Genomic DNA, 22,453 nt, shown 5'->3' on the forward strand with positions numbered 1-22,453 from the left:
GTTTACCAAGTTACAGGGCAGACCTTAAGGCCAAACATGGAGGAGTGCCACCCCTGAGATGACATGGTCATCAGTTACATTGCAGTACATTGTGCAAGACAATTAATGAATCAGCTTGGATGTACAAAATGTGAGATGTGAGATTCACTCACTCATAATAATTTTCCCTTCGCCATTGGCCTTCCCAATGAAGGACTTTCAGCAAGGTGCAATAAAAAAAGCCTCCATTAGCTTAGTCACACTTCAGTCGGTTTTATGACATCCAATTTAAACATCATCATCAGCAAGAAAGTAATGCAACATTGACCTAACTTCTTTCCAGCAGTCCCACTGATATGGTGCAGAATCCAACTGGCTGCTGTGATGTGATGGCCACCAGCACTCCCACCCAGCCGATGTGCCAGAATTGCCTCCCATTGCACTCCACCGCTGCCTATCTCCCTCCCTCCCACCCGATCTGCAAGTGCTGGCCGACTGCCGCCCAGACCTGCTTTTCCAGAGCGGGCCTTCTGGTGGGCGGCAGGTCGACAGGAGGCCAGGAAAAATAACCAAAATGGACGTTTACAGATATCCGTCAGGGGCGAGCGGGACACTGTGATGTGGGCGGAACTGGGCGGAACCTCGACGGCAGATGGGCAATTCCATTTCCGGCGGAACCTTGGCGGCTGCGGGGGGACAGTGACAAAAGTCGGGTTCATGGTGTAAAACTAGTACGTTGTCTCTGGATGTTTTGTAACTTTTAGCTGACCCTGCGATTTTTTTAATTCTTTTGTCGAAATTTAATTGAACCTGTTTTATCTGGTGCTACAGGAAAGTGGAGTTGAGGCACTTCATTCACAGGATAGCAAGCTAGTGGGAGATGTTACTTGGTTATATAATATCACTAATATTGGTTTATAAAGTGTTTAAGAGTTCTCTCAGTTTTTAAAGTGAAGAGTCAGCTGCTGCTCCATAGGAGGCATAAGGAACCTGAAGAACTGCACTGAATGAGAATGCTCCCCTTATGTCGACCATCCAAAACTTATGTAAAAACCGCCTCTTATCCAAATTATATTTCAAAACTTGTCATCCCTCAAACTACCACCACGCCAGACTGTGGGTTATAATGCCAAATTAGTATCATAACATAAGAATTAGGAGCAGGAGTAGGCCATTCAGCCCCACGAGCCTGATCCGCCATTGAGATCATGGCTGATCTTCTACCTCAACTCCACTTTCCTGTACTATCCCCATATCCCTTAATTCCCTTATTATCTAAAAAAATCTATCGATATCTGTCTTGAATGTACTCAAAGACTGAGCTTCCACAGCCTTCTGGGGTAGAGAATTCCAGAGATTCACCACCCTCTGAGTGAAGAAGTTCTTCATCTGAGAAGCTCTTCATCTCAGTCCTAAATGGCCGACCCTTTATTCTGAGACTGTGACCCCTGGTTCTAGACTCTTCAGACAGAGGAAACATCCTCCCTGCATCTACCCTGTCAAGCCCTGTAAGAATGTTGTATGTTTCAATGCGATCACCTCTCTGGCACAGCAGTAGTAGTATAGATTGATATGTCTGGTACTACGGTAGCATTATAGATTATTAAATAAATCAGTCCAGCAGTGGTATGTGTCAGTATATCTGGCAGCCTAGTGATGATCTGTATTAGTATCTCTGACATATCAGTGTTGGCATGGATTAGTATGTCTGGCAGTGGTAATGTTATGGGAATTGGCATGTCTGTAGTGCAGTGGTGATGTGCACAAATTATCTGGTCATTATCACATTGCTGTTTGTGGGACCTTGTTGTGCGCCCATTGGCTCCCATGTTTCCTACACTACAACAGTAACTACAGTTCAAAAAGTACTTTATTGGTTGTAAAGCTCTTTGGGAATATAAATGCAAGTCTTTCTTTGTTTGGTATTTCTGGCAGTCAGTGATAGTGTGGGTTGGTATCACCGACAGTCTTATGGCCTTGGCATTCCAGGTGATATGTTCCATTAGTGTCTTTGGCTTTGCTTTCGGACTGAATTTTGTGCTGTCCAAAGCCTCAATAATTGCTCACTCTAAAGGATATCATTAAGTATGGCCAGGCCCTGTATTCATCCAATTCATGCAGCATGGACTGGGACATCCCCTTGTAAACCGTTGCTCCATATTATTGGTGGGAATGCATCCACTAATAGTAAAGTGAAAAAGTCCACTTTATACTCGCAGCAGGACAATAAATCTTATTGTGCCTGATGCCCACTCTTGGTGCCAACATGTTTGCTTATTTTAAAGATCAATCAATCAAAAAAATTGAGAATTTTGTAAAGGACTCACTCACCTCCCCACTTACCTCTGCTGGACAAGTGCGGCTTACAACTGACAGTAGGTAGAAACCCCAGGGGGAAGGGCAGACCACAGTGAAAGGGTTAACATGTCTCTCTGTTTGTGTCAGTTGTGGCTCAGTGGGTAGTACTCACTCCTCTGAGTCAAAAGGTCATGGGTTCAAGTCCCACTCCAGAGTCTTGAGCCTAAAATCTAGGCTGACACTCCAAATGAAGTACTGAAGGAACGCTGCACTATCAGAAATTCCATCTTTTGGATGAGACGTTAAACCAAGGCCCCATCTGCTCTCTCAGGTGGACATAAAAGATCACATGGCACTATTTGAAGAAGAGCAGTTCTTCTTGGTGTCTTGACCAATATTTATCCCTCAACAAAAGTCACTAAAAAAAGATTATCTGTTCATCAACACATTGCTGTTTGTGGGAGCTTGCTGTGTGCAATTGGCTGCTGCGTGTTCCACATTACAACAGTGACTACACTTCAAAAGTATTTTGTTGGCTGTAAGACTTTTTTCTTTGCTTACTGGGAATGTTTTATCACCGTGTACTTATTCGAGTGCATAAAATCTCAAGCACACAACAAACAACAGGAAAATATTCTTTTGAACACTAACTTGTGCTTTACCGACTTATTTTCTTCTCACCTTAAATGTAATTCCTGTACCATGTGGCCTTGTGCCTCGATCCCAACATCTCATCACTGAGTGCATGCAGAAAACAAGCGTAGGCAACGGAAGGAACGAGCGGCAAATCTGTCCCACTCTTCCTTACCCTCAACGACTATCTGTCTCACCTGTGACAGGGACTGTGGCTCTCGTATTAGACTGTTCAGCCACCTAAGGACCCATTCTAAGAGTGGAAGCAAGTCTTCCTCATTTCCGAGGGACTGCCTATGATGATGATGGGCCTCGCAGTTGTTGCTATGCTCAGAATATAATCATGAACATTTCCAGACAATGTATAAAAACAGTAACGTTACTAATGAATAACAATTTTGGGCGTCCTCCCCTCCAAATCCAATGTACGGTAATATATTTTTCACCAGTGCAAAACTATTCTGTGTTTCACCAAAATGCTTTGTGAAATATAAGTAACAATATAATTTATACCGTTCGTGATACTGTTATATGTGAAAAGTGCCGTGTGAATCTCGCATTGTCCTTGGACATTCGGCAAAGCTCATCAGCATTTAAAGAAATTGACATATTCTCAGTCTTTTCCCTTTCATGCGTCACATATCACGGTCATATTTCATCAACAACAACAACTTGTATTTATATAGCACCTTTAATGTAGTAAAACGACCCAAGGCGCTTCATAGGTGTGTTATAAGACAAAACAAATAAATTTGACACCGAGCCACAAAAGAAATTATGGCAGATGACCAAAAGCTTGGTCAAACGGGTAGGTTTTAAGGAGTGTCTTAAAAGAGGAAGAGAGCTAGAGAGGCGGATAGATTTAGGGAGGGAGTTTCAGAGCTTGGGGCCCAGGTAACTGAAGGCACAGCCACCAATGGTTGAGCAATAGTTATTTAATATTTCCTCCATCAGTTGGAAGAATGCAATAAATTAATCAGCCCAAAGTTTACACAATTGCAAGGGAGGTTTCACTCCTCCAAGGTTGGACTAATCGCCTTGCCCTCCTTTTTCTGCATCCTAGAAATGGAGGTCTCTGTTTTTACATATTGTTTCAGCCTCATGTCTTGATACACAACACTTAAAGAACACCAAAACAAAGACAAGAAGCTTTGAGTAACAATCAAGGTTGAGTTTCAACATTTCAGCCCCTCCTGATCCTTTAGGTTGCAAGTGCCACCAGGCATCTACTTACCAATACATCTCAATGATTAGCAAAAAGTGTTTCAAGGCAATGCCTGGCGTGTCGCACTCATAAAACGTACCTTTATTTCTACGAATTGAAAAGATTTATTTACCTTCGTAACAACCATGAAAATGGTGAACAGGAAGACGATGTTGTGTTTGGAAATGGACAGCCAGTGGGTCTGCTGTAAGGTGAAGATAACTGCTCCAACCAGACTGGCTTTTGTCGGGCTGTGAGAGGACATAATAAAATTGCACAGTTAGCTTCACCGTCTGTGCAATATTCCCAATTTTTTAGTAGTAATTTTTTTGGTGAGGTTTTTATGTGGCCTCGGTCTCCTGGGCCCAAGCCACTCTTATGGCTGAAAAGGACAGAATAGGTTGCTTGCTTTCAGGTACATCCAGGAGGTTTATGACACCAGCTCATCAATGATGTTCTTCACAACTCTTCCATTCCCCTGTGGAGAGGCATCTGGCCTCTGCCACCAACCCACCCCACACCCGATCCCCCCTACTCCACTCACGCAGCAGTATAGCCGAGGCTGGGAGAACAGGACTGAACTTGCATGTATCACAGTAGTCAAAGATTTAATCACTAAATCCCCCACTCCAGAAATACTGGGGGCGGAGGTTAAATTAGTCTTGAGTGACAAAATTGTGCAGAGTCAAAAGCATGCTGCCGATTCGCTCTCGCCCATTTGTGCTGCCGCCCAACACATATTTACCCCCATTGTGCTGCCATTTTCACTTACAAGGACATGTTGAGAAACTCATTTGATTCTGGCTTCCAGACTCTACGAATTAGCTGCTCAAAGTTGGAGATCAATGCAATTCCAGCACCTGTAGGGAACAAAACAATAATGAGCACCACTAGTTAATATTCCAGGTGGCTCTGTGTTTTTTTGAGTTGACTGTACAACTTGGTTTTTCTCTCTTTACAGACATCGATTTCCAGGCCAAAAAATGGTACATTTTTTTCAAACCAACACCAGCCCCAGTGCCAACACCAATCCCATTTCAGGCTCCATCACAAGCAAATACATTTTTCTGGAGGGGAAGGCAGCCGTGCCTCTAATGAGATGCCCAATTGCTCAGATGCAGGAAGGAGTTATATACACAAAATGAATATTTAGCACTGATACGCCTAGTTTAACATCTCAAAAAATAAAGAGATAAAAGGCTACTTACCTTTGGCCCATCCAACCAAAAACATGATGATCCATCCATGGTGATAGGCATGGTGAGCATGGTCAACACCCACACTAATTTTGTGGACCCGCACCACCTCTTTCATAGCAGTGAGGACCAACTTCACAGGCATGAAGGCCACACATTTGTAGAAAAGGTTCAATGGACAGTAAAAGATGAGGTACCTAAGTTGAAAGCATGGGTTCAGTTTGTGTTGGTAATGAATGTTCACGGACTTTCAATATTAACTGCTAAAATCTATTGATTAGGTGCAGTGTAAAACCAACATTAATCTCACCAAATGTATGTTTTTAATATGATTTACTTTGATGATATTTTTCCCCCACAGCACCCTGGAGCAGTAGGACAAAGGTTCAAGCTCATGCCTCTGCTGGGCTCTGAAACTCAACGAGCAAATGAGGAGATCATAAATAGAGGAATCTTTAGTTGGAGGAAAAAAATTAAAAGGGTAAGGGAACTTAGAGAACAGTCAGACCGCTCTTATCGCCTGATTACAAAGCAGCATTGGTAGAAGTCTCAATGGAGGTCCACCACTTATCTCCTGTTGGTCCAGGAGGATGTGCGGGGAAGGAGGAATCTAAAAAGGTGTTCCCAAAATGTGTCAGCTGTGGCTCAGTCATAAGGTTCTCACCTCTGAGTCATAAGGTTGTGGGGTCAAGTCTCACTTTGGAGACTTGAGCATAAAATCCAGGCTGACACTCCTGCTTGAAGGCTCGACTGGCCGAATGGCCTACTCCTGCACCTATTTTCTATGTTTCTATGTTGCTATGATGCTATACTGAAGGAGTGCTGCATTGTTGGAGGTATCATCTTTCGCATATGACAGAAAATTAAAGCCCTGTCTGCCCTCCCAGGAACATTTAAAAGATCTCATGGATCTATCTTTGAAGAGCAGGAGTATTCTCTCCAATGTCCTGGCCAATATTTATCCCTCAACTAACATCACTAAAAAGCAGATTATCTGATTATCTCATTGCTGTTTGTGAAATCTTGCTGTGTGCAAACTGGCTGCCGTGTTTCTCTGCATTACAATAGTGACGACACCGCAAAATGACTTCAATAGTTGTAAAACGCTTTGGGACGTCCTGAAGTCGTAAAAGGCGCTATGTAAACACAAGTTCTTTCTTTTTCAAAAAAAGGGGAGACATATGGGCACAATACGCTGGAACTCGGCCCTTTCACTTTTGAAACTGGTATGAAGCAACCTAGAGGGAACCATGTTCTCCTTTCTATGATCACTGCTGCCCTGTAAAGTTCCACTTCTTTCCAGTCACGGCCACTATTTGTCTATGAAATAAAGTGAATTACCGTTAGCAAAAATCGTCATCACTAAGAATTTCAACTGTTTTGCAATCCATTTTTGTTCTTCTCAAAAACATTGTTCCCAGATCTTGGTAAGATGTGACTGTCATGTGACAGTCATTAGCACAAATCTATTGCGTTTCCAAACCTGTATCAATTGGAAATGAAACCAAGTGTGGGATACAATTGATGCAACTGAAAATCCCTTTGGGTGAACTATAAGATCCATCACTCACAATACTGTACAGTTCTGAGAGCAGAGAAGGTTAAGGGATGATTTAATAGAGATGTTCAAAATTATGAAAGGTTTTGATAGAGTAGATAGAGAGAAACTGTTTCCACTGGCAGAAGGGTCAGTAACCAGAGGACACAGATTTAAGATAATTGGCATAAAAACCAAGGGAGTCATATGGAGAATGTTTTTCCCCAGCGAGTTATGATGATCTGGAATGCACTGCCTGAAAGGGCATTGGAAACAGATTCAATAGTAACTTTTGAAAAGGAATTGGACAAATACTTGAAAAGGAAAAAATTGCAGGACTATGAGGAAAGAGCAGAAGTGTGGGATTAATTGGATAGCTCAGAGAGCTGGCACAGGCATGATGGGCTGAATGGTCTCCTGTGTTGTCAGATTCTATAAACAAATGGGTCTGAAGTACAATAATTGGAGTGAGAGGCAGTCTAGTGTTGGTGAGTCCTTCCCTGCATGTATTAGCATTTTAGTTTAGATAAAGGATACGATCTCTCCACATACAATAGACTCCATTACAGGCTTTAAATTGTGTCCCCAAATTACTCAGCAGCTTGGTCATCCTTAGCGAACATGTAACAGATCTTAATTTGTATATTAGTCTAACTGTATGTGTAAACAGTTATGCTTATGATCCATTTCCTTTAATGACTCAGTACTCTATCCATCATAGGCAGTCCCTCGGAATCGAGGAAGACTTGCTTCCACTCTTTAAAATGAGTTCTCAGGTGGCTGAACAGTCCAATACGAGAACCACAGTCCCTGTCACAGGTGGGACAGATAGTCGTTGAGGGTCAAGGAGGGTGGGATTGGTTTGCCGCACGCTCTTTCTGCTGCCTGCGCTTGATTTCTGCATGCGCTTGGTGATGAGACTCGAGGTGCTCAGCGCCCTCCCGGAAGCACTTCCTCTACTTAGGACAGTCTTTGGCCAGGGACTCCCAGGTGTCAGTGGGGATGTTGCACTTTATCAGGGAGGCTTTGAGAGTTGTCCTTTTAACCTTTGGCCCACCTTTGGCTCATTTGCCGTGAAAGAGTTCCGAGTAGAGCGCTTGCTTTGGGATTCTCGTGTCTGGCATGCGGACAATGTGGCCTGCCCAGCGGAGCTGATCAAGTGTGGTCAGTGCTTCAATGCTGGGGATGTTGGCCTGGTCGAGGACGCTAATGTTGATACGTCTGTCCTCCCAGGGGATTTGTAGGATCTTGCAGAGGCATCGTTGGTGGTATTTTTCCAGCGACTTGAGGTGTATACTGTACATACAGGAGGGCGGGTATTACTACAGCCCTGTAGACCATGAGCTTGGTGACAGATTTGAGGGCCTGGTCTTTGAACACTCTTTTCCTCAGGCAGCCAAAGGCTGCACTGGTGCACTGGAGGCGGTGTTGAATCTTGTCGTCAATGTCTGCTCTTGTTGATAAGAGGCTCCTGAGGTATGGAAAATTGTCAGGGCTGCGCTGTGGATCTTGATGACTGGGGGGCAGTGCTGTGCGGCGAGGACAGGCTGATGGAGGACCTTTGCCTTACGGATGTTTAGCACAAGGCCCATGCTTTCGTACGCCTCAGTAAATACGTCGACTATGTCCTGGAGTTCAGCCTCTTTATGTGCGCAGACGCAGGCGTCATCTGCATACTGTAGCTCGACGACAAAGGTTGGAGTGATTTTAGACCTGGCCTGGAGACGGCAAAGGTTGAACAGGTTCCCACTGGTTCTGTAGCAACGGCTCAGTACTATGTGGTGTGGTGTGTCAATGAGCAATACAAATCAGGAAAGTAAGATTCCAATCCCTAGTTTTAGTAGCATTGACAACAGAACCATTAGCCACAGAATCTTGAGTTAGGAAGGGGAAATCAGCCACACCATGAGTGGTCTGAACATCTTACTTTTACAGGAATTGACTCACACTGCCCAATATTTACTTGCACAATAGTGTAACCAGGGGAGGGGGTGTAACAATAGTACCCCCTTGTGACCTAAACACATATCTGTGCCTTTTGTACATGCACTTCTTCAATCTCTCTGAAAGTGGACCGAAGAAACACTTGGTAAATTAAGGCTTGATAAATTGTTAAGCTGCATTATTTGACAGTGAGTGAACATACAGGGTAACCGTTGTGATCAGATTCTTTTAATTCCATTGGTATAACTTGTAATTATGCATGTTTATCGAAACATTGTAGTCGAAAAATTATGAATACGCTATGCTTTCCCATATTATATAGAATTGCATAGAATTTTGCAGCACAGAAACAGGCCATTCAGTCCAACAGATCTATGCCGGTGTTTATGCTCCACACGCGCCTTCTCCCACCCCACTTCATCTCACTCTATCAACATATTCCTTTCTCCCTTGTATTTATCTAGCTTCCCCTTATATCCGCCATATCAGTGGCTTATTTTGCTTGACTTAAACAAATTCATTTCTAACTACCCAGCATTGCATCCTTTTTTCAACCTTTTGTTGGGTCTCACTGCTTCACAGCTATATCATTAAAAACCTGACCATTAGAGCAATATCCCGTTTCAAAATCCTCCTTCTGCCTCTGTTTGTCTCTGTGTATTATCTCTTGCCGTGCCCCCGAGATTAGCAACTCTCCAATACAATGGGTGTGAGTTGTTTATCATTTACCAAGACAAGCTAACAAATTGCTAGCTCTGTGGATATCTGAACGGAGGTAAAAGAATCCAGGAATTTACAGCTCGTTGGCATCTTAATTACCTATTATCACAGAGCCCTTTATGAAAATAACTTATTTGAATATATTATGCTTTAAAACACAACAATCTTTTTCAAATCCTTTCTGTGGAAAAATGGTCAAAAGATCCCAAAAAGTGATTGGAATTCATCTGAACATATGAAAAATGACGGATAGGACAGGACCTACTTATCCATACAGCCTGTCCCATACAGTTGTGATGCCTTATTCATCACAATACATACATACACCATCCTGAATCATATAATCTTCTGGGAGATATGAAAAAACAGATAAAAACCCAGGCCAATTATAGAATCTAGAATCGTTACAGCACAGTGGGAGGCTATTCAGCCCGTCGACCCCGAACCAGCTCTCTGCAAAAGCACTTCAGCTAGTCCCAATCTCCTGCACATTCTCCGTAGCCCTGCTAATTTTTTCCTTCAGGTACTTATCTAATTCCCTTTTGAAAGTCATGATTGAATCTACCTCCACCATCCTGTCAGGCAGTGCATTTCAAATCATAACCACTCACTGTATAAAAAAGTTTTTCTTCATGTCGCCTTTGGATCTTCTGCCAATCACCTTAAATCTGTCTATGCTGGTTCTCGACCCTTCTGCAAATGGGAACAATTTCTCTCTATCTACTCTGTCTAGACTCCTCATAATTTTGAACACCTCTATCAAATCTCCTCTCAATCGTCTCTGCTTTAAGAAGAACAACCCCAGCCTCTCCAGTTATCCACATAACTGAAGTCCTTCATCCCTGGAACCATTCTTGTAAATCTTTTCTGTACCCTCTCTAAAGCCTTCACATCCTTCCTGAGGTGCAGTGCCCAGAATTGGACACAATACTCCAGTTGTGGCCGAACCGGTATTTTATAAAAGTTCATCATAACTTCCTTGCTTTTTTACTCTATACCTCTATTTATAAAGCCCAGGATCCCGTAGGCTTTTTTAACAGCTTTCTCAACCTGCCCTACCACCTTCAACAATTTGTGCACATATACCCCCAGGTCTCTCTGTTCCTGCAACCCTTTTATAATTGTACCCTTTAGTTTATTATATTACCTCTCCTCATTCTTCCTACCAAAATGTATCACTTCACACTTTTCTGCGTTAAACTTCATCTGCCATGTGTCCGCCCATTGCACCAGCCTGTCTATGTCCTCTTGAAGTCTATCTCTATCCTCCTCACTGTTGACTATACTTCCAAATTTTGTGTCATCTGCAAATTTTGAAATAGTGCCCTGTACACCTAAGTCCAAATCATTAATATATAACAAGAAAAGCAGTGGTCCTAGTACCGACCACCCCCTGGGAAACACCACTGTATATGTTCCTCCAGTCCGAAAAACAACCATTCACCACTACAGTGTTTCCTGTCACTTAGCCAATTTCGTTTATATGCTGCCACTGTCTCTTTTATTCCATGGGCTTCAAATTTGCTGGCAAAGCCTATTATGTGGCACTTTATCAAATGCCTTTTGAAAGTCCATGTACACCACATCACCATATTGCCCTCATCAACCCTCTCTGTTACCTCATCAAAAAATTAAATCAAGTTAGTTAAACACAATTTGCCTTTAACAAATCCATGCTGACTTCCCTTATTTAATCTGCACTTGTCCCGGATTATCGTTTCTAAAAGCTTCCCTGCTACCGAAGTTAAACTGACTGGCCTATAGTAGCTGCATTTATCCTTACACCCTTTTTTGAACAAGGGTGTATGAAACATTTGCAATTTTCCAGTCCTTTGTCACCACCCCCATATCCAAGGAGGATTGGAACATTATGTCCAGTACTCCACAATTTCCACCTGTATTTCCCTCAGCAAGCTTGGATGCATCCCATCTAGTCCTGGTAACTTATCTACTTTAAGTACAGCCAGCCTTTCGAGTACCTCCTCTTTATCAATTTTGATCCTATTCAATATCTCAACTGCTTCCTTTATGATCACTGTTCCCTAAATGTTCTCCTTCTGACACTTGCTCCACTTGATCCACCTCATTCTTCAGCAATGCCTCCTTCCTCGTTGGGCCAGAAACGTACTGATCAAGGAAGTTCTCCTGAACACATTTCAGAAATTCTTCCCCCCCCTCTGCCCTTTACACTATTACTATCCCAGTCTATATTAGGATAATTGATGTCCCCCATTATCACTACTCTATAATTCTTGCACCTCTCTGTAATTTCCCTGAAAATTTGGTCCTCTATATCTTTCCCACTAGTAGGTGGCCTATAGAGTACACCTAGTAGTATAATGGCACCTCTATTGTTTCTTAACTCTAACCAAATAGATAATTAGGGGGTGTAAGTATTTGGAAAATTGTTCTCCATTCCCTCAGGTGATCAAAACTAGTCCAGGAGACTACCCTGGCCCTGATCAATGTTACAAGGTACCTACCTCTTGTACCAGGTGATCTCCAGAAACTAGAAACGGGTCCAGCTCTCACTTGAAGAAATTCAATTAATCCACGTTCACCGCATGAGCCGGCAACCTGTTCTACAGGTCCACTATTTTCTGGGAAAAGAAGAACCTCCTGACATCTAACCTACTTCAGCCCTTCCATAACTTATAAGAGTGACCCAGGGTCCTCCCTAACCTATTCAGTTGAAATAATTAGTCCACACAAATATATTCTAGTCCCGTCATAATTTTATAAACCTCGATCAAATTATCCCTAAATCTATGCTTTTCTAAAGTATAGACACCCATCCCTTTGAGCCTATCTGGATGCTTAAGATGCTTTAGATAGGGAATTAATCTTGGGACCCTCGTCTGTAGCCTTTCCTCAATATCACCTACCAGGACACAGTATTCTAAATGGGGGCTAACCACAGTCTTGTATAAGAATAAAAAGGTATGATTTGTTTTGTAGTGAATTGTCCTGTAAATATACCCTAGCACCCTTACTAGGACTCATCTGACCACCAACTAGGAGTTTATCACAGCCACAGCAATAATAATATATGATATTTAAACAAAGTGATTTCTCTGAATAATAAAATCTATGTCCACTCACCAAACAGCCGTTGCCAGCAAGATATGAGAAGTGTTAAAATAACGGAGGGGCGATTCTCCAAGCAGTACATCAGCCATTATATAACTGGCAAAGCAGTAAAGCATTGCACACAACCATGAAGCAATTGGATTACGGCAGGACACATCCACTGATCCTGGAAAAAAACATACCAATCAGCCATTTGTACTTGCCATTTATCCTTTTACATTTGTTGTCAAAGGTGAGATCCCTTTTTCTTCTTCTGCCTGGGTCTCCATCACACCACACACCATTTGCAGCCGAAAGGACAAGCAATCTGTTCCCTGCTTCTTCCAATGCCATCCTGAAATTGCTCGTGCGAGAGTTAAGAAAGAAAGACTTGCATTTATATAGTGTCTTTCATGACCTTAGGACATTCCAGAGCACTTTACAGCCAATTAAGTCAGTTTGAAGCATAGTCACTGTTGTAATTTTAGAAACGCAGTAGCCAATTTGCACACAGCAAGCTGCCAGAAACAGCAATGGGATCATCTTTTATTCGTGATGTTGGTTGAGGGATAACTATTGGCTGGGACACTGGGGAGAACGCCCCTGCACTTCTTCAAAGTAGTGACATGGGATCTTTTACGTCCACCTGAGAGGGCAGATGGGGCCTTGGTTTAACATCTCAACCGAAACACGGCATCTCTGACAGTGCAGTACTCCTGGAGTTTGTGCTCAAGTCTCTGGAGTGGGACTTGAACCACCAACCGTATGACTCAGAGGCAAGAGTGCTACCCGATGATCCATTGCTAATGGCTAGGTATGACTGTCCCCATTCCTTCCATTCAGGACCTAAAGTCTCAGTTGAGATTGGAAATCCAGAAGGGGACCACAAGTGTGAAGCTGTATTTCACTGTTCCCTGGAGCTGTGCACAGCCCTTTGGGTCTCCAAATCACTGTGCCAACACTTTCACATGTATTCCCCACCCCTACCCCATTTCACACTCATGTCAGTTCCAAGCATCCTACTTCAGTTTCGGATCCACAAATTGGCCACATGTCCTCTCTTCAGTCCTACATCTGCCTCTTCATTCCAGATAGTAGTTATTCCAGTCCTCATTGGTGACCTTGAATGATAGAATCACAGGGGGGGATTTTAACCTCAAAAAACGGGTAGGTTGAGATTAGTTGGGTGGATAAAGTGTTAAAAAACTGAATCCTGACACCAACTTCCGGTTTTAACGGAGTCGGGGCGGGGGTGAGGGGGAGGGCGGGGATGGGGGGGGGCGGGTGCCAACCCGATCCCAGAAGGCGGGTTGGCACTTTAAATATGATAATGAGGCTGCTAGTCTTGGATTTAACCTGCTTTGCAGTTTTAATTGTAGCCAGCCGCCGGCTGGGGTTCCCAGGCCTTGGGAATCCCGGCAGATGCAGCGAGGCGAGGACAGCCTCGGGGACCAATCCTTGCAGGCCAGGAGTGCTTCCCCCTGCTCCTCAAGCTCCCCCACCACCAGCCCTCCCCATACAAACCCTAGCCCTCTCCTGGATCGGTAAACGGACTCCCCAAGATCATACCCACCAACCCCCTCCCGAGGTCAGGGATTGGACACTCCCCCCCACGATCAGACCCACCCCACCCCCGGGAGCGAGCCCCCACCATGGGGTCGGGGCCCGCACCTACTGGGGTTGCGGCCTCTTTTCCAGCGTTCCCCATCCAACTGGAAGCCAAGCCAAGCTGACTTCTGGGTCCTGCGCTCTACCAGGCCCACTTCTATTAGATCTCCCTTTAACCTTCTCTGCTCTAAGGAAAACAATCCCAGCTTCTCTAATCTCTTCATATAACTGAATATCCCTTACCCTTGCAAGCTAAGGTCGCTCACAATCACCAGGAACAGGAGCAGACCAGTGGGAGCCAGGCTGACATTGAACCGCTGAGCCAGCTGGAGAGTCGAGTGTTGGAGATCATTGGCTGCCTGGTCGTTGGCACCGTGGCCACCAGTGACGTTGACCTCGCCTTGTGTAAGTCATTTGAATGTCTTTCTTGTTATGAAAATGGAAAACATTTCCTCGTGTAGAAGATATTGCAATCAAATATCCCAAACAATGTTTTAATGACTTCAATATTGAAAGGTCTCTGTCTCCTTCCTCCCAAAAAACGTGTGTTGCAATTAAATTCAGTTAATTATTAAAATTACTCTGAGGGATACTTTTTGTTGATTTTATGTAGAAATGTTATGTTTCTGATGTCAGTGAGCACTACTCTAATTTCTAGTGTTATTGATGTGATTTGCTGACTTCAGTTAGCATGAATTATTGAAAACCAATTTCCTTACATGTGACTGCTTTTTAGCAAAGTACTATATTCATATCTTTGCGCGCTAGGTCCGTGCAGCAGAGCTGGTCTCCAGTCGTCATGGTTAATCCTTGCCACTGGACCAAGACCTAGCTCTGTCAAGCCCGTGTGGTGGATGGTGTGAAACGGTCACCACACGTTAAAAAAATCCACGCACAGGCATCTTCCACCCTTCAAGATGTAGTTCGGGATCTGGAATATTAGGTCCTTCATTGAAACACGTGTGAACTCATCCCTTTTTGCCGTGGAAGCAAGTCATCCTCGTTTTGAGGGACTGCCTATGATGATGATGACGATGATGCCCCCTTAGGGACATCAATGGTATGTTCATTCCTAATTCCTCTTCTCACATCGCACTTCCCCCTCAGCCCACAACCTTTTATCACTTTCAAGCTGGCTTCCTCGCCTCCATCCCCTCACCATAACCCAATTAATAGAAACATAGAAACATAGAAAATAGGTGCAGGAGCAGACCATTCGGCCCTTCGAGCCTGCACCGCCATTCAACAAGATCATGGCTGATCACCCATCCCAGCACCTCCCCCCCCACACCCCCTCCACACCCCCCCGATCCCCCCAGCCACAAGGAGCACATCCAACTCCCTCCCGAACACACCCAATGAACTGGCATCAACAACTCTCCGCGGCGGGGAACCCCACAGGTCAACAACTCCCCGAGTGAAGAAGTCTCTCCCAATCCCAGCCCCAAACAGCCCACCCCCCATCCCAAGAGCGTGCCCCCCCCCCCCCCGGCTCCGGACCCATCCAACACCGGAAACACTCCCCCCGCACCCAACCCGCCCCGGCCCGTCAGAATCATTCCCAAATGCCGAACACCCCCGGATGTCGAGCCCCCAGCCCCGGCCACCCCGGAGTCACGCCCCCGCGACAGCAACCACACCACATCCACCAACCACCATCTGCGCAGTCAACCCGTCCACCCCACTCTGAACACTCCCCGCACCGAGGCACAGAGCCCCCAGGCCCGCCCCTCCAACACACTTCACCCCCCCCAGACCGCCGCTGCAATGTGGCCCCTCCTGTCCCCCGCCCTGGGTTTCTCTGCCCCCCCTCCTCCACCACTCTCCCCTCCATCCCCCACCCTCATCTCCCCTCATCTTCCCTCTGCCTCCCCGCACAGGCTCCCATCTTGGGGGCGGTAACCTCCTGTGGCAGGGAATTTTAGCCCCCAGCGTGGAAGTCCTGCTCCCGCCGCAGAATTGGCCTTACCACCCCTCAATAGAAGCGAAGTGCAACTTCCCACACTCCACTTCCTTTGGGGGCAGTTACCGAGGCATGACTGGATGCTCCTGTGACAGTTTGAACTGATACTCTCCACTCTCTGTCCTGTGACAGTTGGAACTGGTGCTCTCCACTCTCCCGTCCTGTGACAGTTTGAACTGTGCCTTTCTGCTTTCAGATAATCAGCAAGCACCCGAGCAGCCTGTTCCCAAGGACACCGCAGAGAGCGAAGAGGGAAAGAAGGAGGAGGAAGAAGACACTGCATCTCTCAGTCGCAGACACCAGCTCAGATACTGGCACTACCAGTTCTTTAGAGGCCAGTGGAGTAGAGGGATCTGCACAGGGTGAGGCACCGGGCACGAGTGGGCTGTATCAAGACCAGGGGGAAAGGGTAGCTCGAGGGTCACTGTGAGTTCTGCTGCACAGGATTCAGATGAGGACCTCGATGGGGAGGCCTTCAGAAGAAGGAAGATGGGCATGCATACCAAAATGGTTGGTGCAATGGCAAAAGGCTGCCAGACAGTTGCTCGGCAATGTCAAGGAGTGTGGAGGAGTACGCCTCCAACATTGCACGGGGCTCTGCGCAGAGCATGGAGCTCAGGATTTCCAGTCTGGAAATGATGGTACACTCCCAGAGAGACCGTGGCGAACCAGACATGATGGCGCGCATGATGAGCGATGTCGTAGCTTCCATTGCACAGGCGGAATCGACCCAACATCTTCGTGCTGCAGCAAAAGCTCAGATTGCCCTCATGCAGTCTCTGCATCCATGCTCTGACTTTCACAGTGCCGCAGCAGGTCAGCAATCTGTGCTTCAACAGATTTCTAGGAATACTGAGGCAGTGGGTCAGTGGAGCAGGAACCTGCTGTCCTCTTTCAGGATGACAGCATTCTTACATCCACCACTGCCACTCCTCCATTGCCGTTGTTGTTGTGCCCTCAAGATGGCCAAGTTGTGGAGCATGCAGCAGACCACCGCAAAATGGGACACCTGCTCAGCCGAGTACTGGAGGGTCCTCCCGAACAGTCAAGCCAGCGGAACCGTTGCTTCAGTAGGCCAATGATGCTCGATGATGTTCCTGGTGGCAGCATGGCTCTCATTATATGAGTGCTGGGCACAAGTGTTGGGGTTGCGAAGGGTAATCATGAGTCAGGTGGAGAGCAGATAGCCCTTCTCTCCGAGCAGTGACCCTCGAGCTTGACGTGGTGGCTGGAAGAATGTTGGCACACTAGTCTGGAGCAGGATAAAGGCATCATGGCTGCTGCCAGGATAGCAGGCATTGATATTGAGGATTCACTGTGTGTGGTCACACACCAACTGCACATTAAATGAGTGGTAGCCTTTGCAGTTATGGAAGATCTCAGGATTGTTATGCGGTGCCCGCAAAGCCACTTGGGTGCAGTCGATGGCGCCCTGCACCATGGGGAAGGGAAGCCCGCTATCCTATTTCTCTGGTGATCGGAAAGCCCATGGAGTCCCTTCTTCTGGTGTAACGAGCCTCGGTGACCTCACGGATGCAGCAATGGACGGCGAACTGCGAGATTTTAGATATGTCTCCCGCTGCAGACTGGAAGGATCTGCTGGCGAAGAAATTGAGGGCCACAGTGCCCTTGACTGCCACTCGGAGAGCTGTGGTCACCCTGGTCTGAGGCTGGAGGTCTGGTTGCAGGAGGTGGTAGAGTTCTATGACCACCTCCTTGGTGAAGCGAAGCCTCCTAATGCACTACTCCTCCTGTGCTGCCGCCACCGCTACCTGTCATTGCTTTCTCCAACCGGTAACTGCAATGGCCAAAACGAAATTGGGAGATTGGGCGTCAAGTGAGTGTTGCACACTCACTGACGTCATGATCTCAGTGATTGCGATGTCCCCAGCGATCGAGCTTAGCATCAGCGCTACCGGCAACATGGAAATGGTGTGCGCCGCTGAAACCGCCATCAGCTAGCAGTAGATTCTGTATCTCAGTCTGCGTGTTTCAGTCTGTGTATCTCAGTCTGTGTCCCTCAGTCTGTGTCCCTAAGTCTGTGTATCTCAGTCTGTGTATCTCAGTCTGTGTATCTCAGTCTGTGTCCCTCAGTCTGTGTCTCTCAGTGTGTGTCCCAATCTGTTTATCTCAGTCTGTGTATCTCATTCTGTGTCTCTCAGTCTGTGTCCCTCAGTCTGTGTCCCTCAGTCTGTGTATCTCAGTCTGTGTATCTCAGTCTGTGTCCCTCAGTCTGTGTATCTCAGTCTGTGTCCCTCAGTCTGTGTCTCTCAGTGTGTGTCCCAATCTGTGTATCTCAGTCTGTGTCTCAGTCTGTGTGTCTCAGTCTGTGTCCCTCAGTCTGTGTCCCTAAGTCTGTGTATCTCAGTCTGTGTATCTCAGTCTGTGTCCCTTAGTCTGTGTATCTCAGTCTGTGTCCCTCAGTCTGTGTCTCTCAGTGTGTGTCCCAATCTGTGTATCTCAGTCTGTGTCGCTCAGTTTGTGTCGCTCAGTCTGTGTCGCTGTCTGTGTCTCTCAGTCTGTGTCTCCCAGTCTGTTTATCTCAGTCTGTGTCGCTCAGTCTGTGTCGCTCAGTCTGTGTCCCTCAGTCTGTGTATCTCAGTCTGTGTCCCTCAGTCTATGCCCCTCATTCTGTGTATCTCAGTCTGTGTATCTCAGTCTGTGTGTCCCAGTCTGTGTACCTCAGTCTGTGTCCCTCAGTCTGTGTATCTCAGTCTGTGTATCTAATTATGTGTCTCTCAGTCTGTGTATCTCAGTCTGTGTCCCCCAGTCTGTGTATCTCAGTCTGTATCCCTCAGTCTGCGTATCTCAGTCTGTGACCCTCAATCTGCGTGTGTCCCAGTCTGTGTATCTCAGTCTGTGTCCCTCAGTCTGTGTATTCAGTCTGTGTCCCTCAGTCTGCATATCTCAGTCTGTGTCCCTCAATCTGCGTCTGTCCCAGTCTGTGTATCTCAGTCTGTGTATCTCAGTCTGTGTATTCAGTCTGTGTCCCTCAATCTGCATATCTCAGTCTGTGTCCCTCAATCTGCGTGTGTCCCAGTCTGTGTTTCTCAGTCTGTGTCCCTCAGTCTGTGTATCTCAGTCTGTGTATCTCAGTCTGTATCCCTCAGTCTGTGTATCTCAGTCTGTGTCCCTCAGTCTGTGTATCTCAGTCTGTGTATTCAGTCTGTGTCCCTCAATCTGTGTGTGTCCCAATCTGTGTATCTCAGTCTGCGTGTTTCAGTCTGTGTATCTCAGTCTGTGTCCCTCAGTCTGTGTATCTCAGTCTGTGTATCTCAGTCTGTGTATCTCAGTCTGTGTGTCCCAGTCTGTGTGTCCCAGTCTGTGTCTCTCAGTCTGTGTCCCTCAGTCTGTGTATCTCAGTCTGTGTGTTTCAGTCTCTGTCCCTCAATCTGTGTGTGTCCCAGTCTGTGTATCTCAGTCTGTATATCTCAGTCTGTTCCTCAGTCTGTGTGTCCCAGTCTGTATATCTCAGTCTGCGTATCTCAGTCTGCGTGTCTCAGTCTGTGTCGCTCAGTCTGTGTATCTCACCTTTTGGCACTAACGTGTGGCGCTAAACACTCTAATTTCTCCCCCAATAACTTTTAAGAGAATAATTATGTGAGTTTATTTGGCTATTGGGTTTAAAGTAAGTTGGCAGATGAATTCACAATGCACATGAATGGATGATTAGGATTAAATAAAAATGATAAAGCATCAATGACTCCAATATACAGGCTGAGACAATGGTCTGAATGAAAGCAGATTAAAATTTCACTCTGTGGTAGTTGTGTTCATTTGAATAGTAACATAACCAATGCAAATATGTAGTTCTTGTATCCTGTAGGTTTTTGTGTCTCTGAAGAGGATTGCGTGTGATGCAAACCTTGTCTGTCCTGTGTGGTGCTGTGAATGTAATTCATCGTAGTTAAAGGTGAATGGCTAGTTATATCATTCTGCTCCCCCATCTTCACCTCCAACACCAATGCAAGGAGCCCATGATTTTCTCATCTCAACGATTGAAGCGATTCACGTGGTTGCCTCCGCCCCCTCTTATTCCCCCCACCCCTGAACTCCCATATCCTTGCATTTACCTCCACCTCCTCCCTCCCTCCCCGCAATCAGCATCTCCCTCAGGACCTCACCAGGCTGATCTATATGAACTGCATCTCCTGTGCAGTTGTTCCCCTCCAGTCCAACTTTTTAATCACACAACTACCCTTGTTTAGCTCAATGTTTGTTGACTATCAGTGGTCCCTCGCTTCAGACTGTGTCCTCCCCCACCCTTAATGATTGCCAACATTCATAAAACTCTTTAATCTGGTTTCTGAGCGTGTCCCGGTTAAAGTGATGAATATCCTTTGTTACTGCAACCACACTGAAATATCCCACCTCATCTCCCTTGGCCTCGCCATAGTGTTTGATACTTTATTCTCCTCCACCTCTGGCCTTTCTCTGCAGCCCTGCCCTAGTTTGTTTTCGCTCCTACCTGTTCCAACACATATCTCGTGGTGGCTTCTCCTCCTGTTCCCACATGGACACCTCAGGGGTGCCTGAGGGTTCTATCCTTGGTCCCTTCTTTTCCTCATTTACATGCTACTCCTTGGCAACATCATTCATAGGCATGGAGGCAACTTTCACATGTTGACGGTATTTGCTCTAACTCCCTATCACCAGCCTTGACTCCTTGACCACTACTGTGTTGTCTAACTGATTAACTGACACTTAGGCCTGGATCAGGAAGTAATTGCTTCAGCTTAACATCAGGAAAACTGAAGCCTTCATGTTTGGCTCCTACATCTTAGCCTCCAACTCCATCCCTCTCACTTTGGCAACTTCCTCAGTTTAAATCCAATGGTGCACAGCCTCAGAGTTTTGTTTTACCCTCAGCTGTCAGACTGCACATCTTAGACACCACCAATATTGTCTGTTTCTGTCTCTGCAAAATTTCCCCTCTCCATGCATTTGTTACTTCAAGAGTCAATGACTACAATACGCTCTCACGAGCCTCCTGAATTCTGACCTTCACAAATTGCAACACACCCAATACCTTACCATCTGCACCTTAACCAGCACTAAATCCTCATTCTGCTTGCCTGTCATCCCTGCCCTCGCTGACATTCATTGGTTCTCTATCCCCCCAAATTCTTGTCCTCATCTGCAAGTCTTTCCATGGCCATGCCTCTCAACTCACCAACCTCCTTTAGGCCTATATCCCTGAGTGCACCCTCCACTCTTCCATCTGGCCTATTTAGCATCCCGCTACCCGCCACGCTTCTCCGTCCCCTCCACTGCTCCACATTTAGCCACAGATCCTTCAACCATCTTTGCCTAAAACTCTGGAATGCTTGCCACGCTACCTCCCTTCCCTCCTTTAAAAACCTCCTTGAAACATATTTCTTCAATTTTATCTTCAGAAACCAGCCCTAACCCTTGTCCAGCCAGCACTTGGTGACCGTTTTTTTCAGCTTTGTGAAGCGTTTTGGGACATTTTGGCCTAGATTTTCGGACCCAGCACATTCAGCTGTAGGTGGCGGGCTTCCAGTAGTATCCCTGCTGTTGGCTGATGACCCAACTGAGGTAATTGGAATTGGTTGTGCCACAGTGTGGTATGGCCGGCAGTGCCAGCTGAATATATATATAGTTCTCATTTATTTTATTGCATAGAACAATGTGACCCTTTATTAACTTTTAAAATGCCCCTCCCCCATTGCCTATGCAATGGAATTCCTGATACCCAGTTTTGCCAAGTGGTTAATGACAGGAAATACGTAGGATGACATTTCCAATATTAACCTATTTTTTACATACACCCATATCTGCCGACACTTGCAGCGGAGAATCACAGCTGGAGTGGAGGCTGGGGAGCTGGCAAACAGGGAAAAAAATGAGAGAACCTGGGCCATCATTACATTAAAGACATGTCAACCTTGGTTCCTCTCTTGCCTCTGAATCAGAAGATCGTAGGTTGAAGTCCCACTCCAGAGATTTGAGCCCATAATCTAGGCTGGCACTCCAGTGCAGTACCGAGGGAGTGCTGCATGGTCACTGGTGCCAACTTTCAGATGAGATGTTAAATCAAAGTTCTGTCTGCCATCTCAGGTGGACGTAAAAGATCCTATGGTGCTATTTCGAAGGAGAGCAGTTCTCTCCAGTATCCTGGCCAATATTTCTGCCTCAACCCAACGCCACCAAAAAAAAGTTTATCTGGTTATTATTATCTTATTGCTGTTTATGGGAGCTTGCTGTGTGCAAATTGGCTGCTGCGTTTCCTACATAACAGTGACTACAATTCAAAGATTCTCATTGGTTGTAAAGTGCTT

At 45.8% G+C, this 22,453-nt stretch overlaps 1 protein-coding gene across 1 annotated transcript in view; it reads right to left on the minus strand.

Annotated features, from left to right (window-relative positions):
- The window catches only part of LOC139250586 (trimeric intracellular cation channel type A-like), a 31,978-nt gene that overhangs the window by 4,577 nt on the left and 4,948 nt on the right, over positions 1 to 22,453 (minus strand). The window contains exons 2-5 of the mRNA XM_070872985.1: positions 12,614 to 12,767; positions 5,323 to 5,507; positions 4,887 to 4,974; positions 4,248 to 4,365 (exon numbers count right to left, since the gene is read on the minus strand). Coding sequence (XP_070729086.1) covers positions 4,248 to 4,365; positions 4,887 to 4,974; positions 5,323 to 5,507; positions 12,614 to 12,767 — 545 coding nt within the window. The remainder of the gene's footprint in view (positions 1 to 4,247; positions 4,366 to 4,886; positions 4,975 to 5,322; positions 5,508 to 12,613; positions 12,768 to 22,453) is intronic.

The sequence above is a fragment of the Pristiophorus japonicus genome, unplaced genomic scaffold (genome assembly GCF_044704955.1).
Source record: "Pristiophorus japonicus isolate sPriJap1 unplaced genomic scaffold, sPriJap1.hap1 HAP1_SCAFFOLD_395, whole genome shotgun sequence".
Classification (NCBI taxonomy): Eukaryota; Metazoa; Chordata; class Chondrichthyes; family Pristiophoridae; genus Pristiophorus; species Pristiophorus japonicus.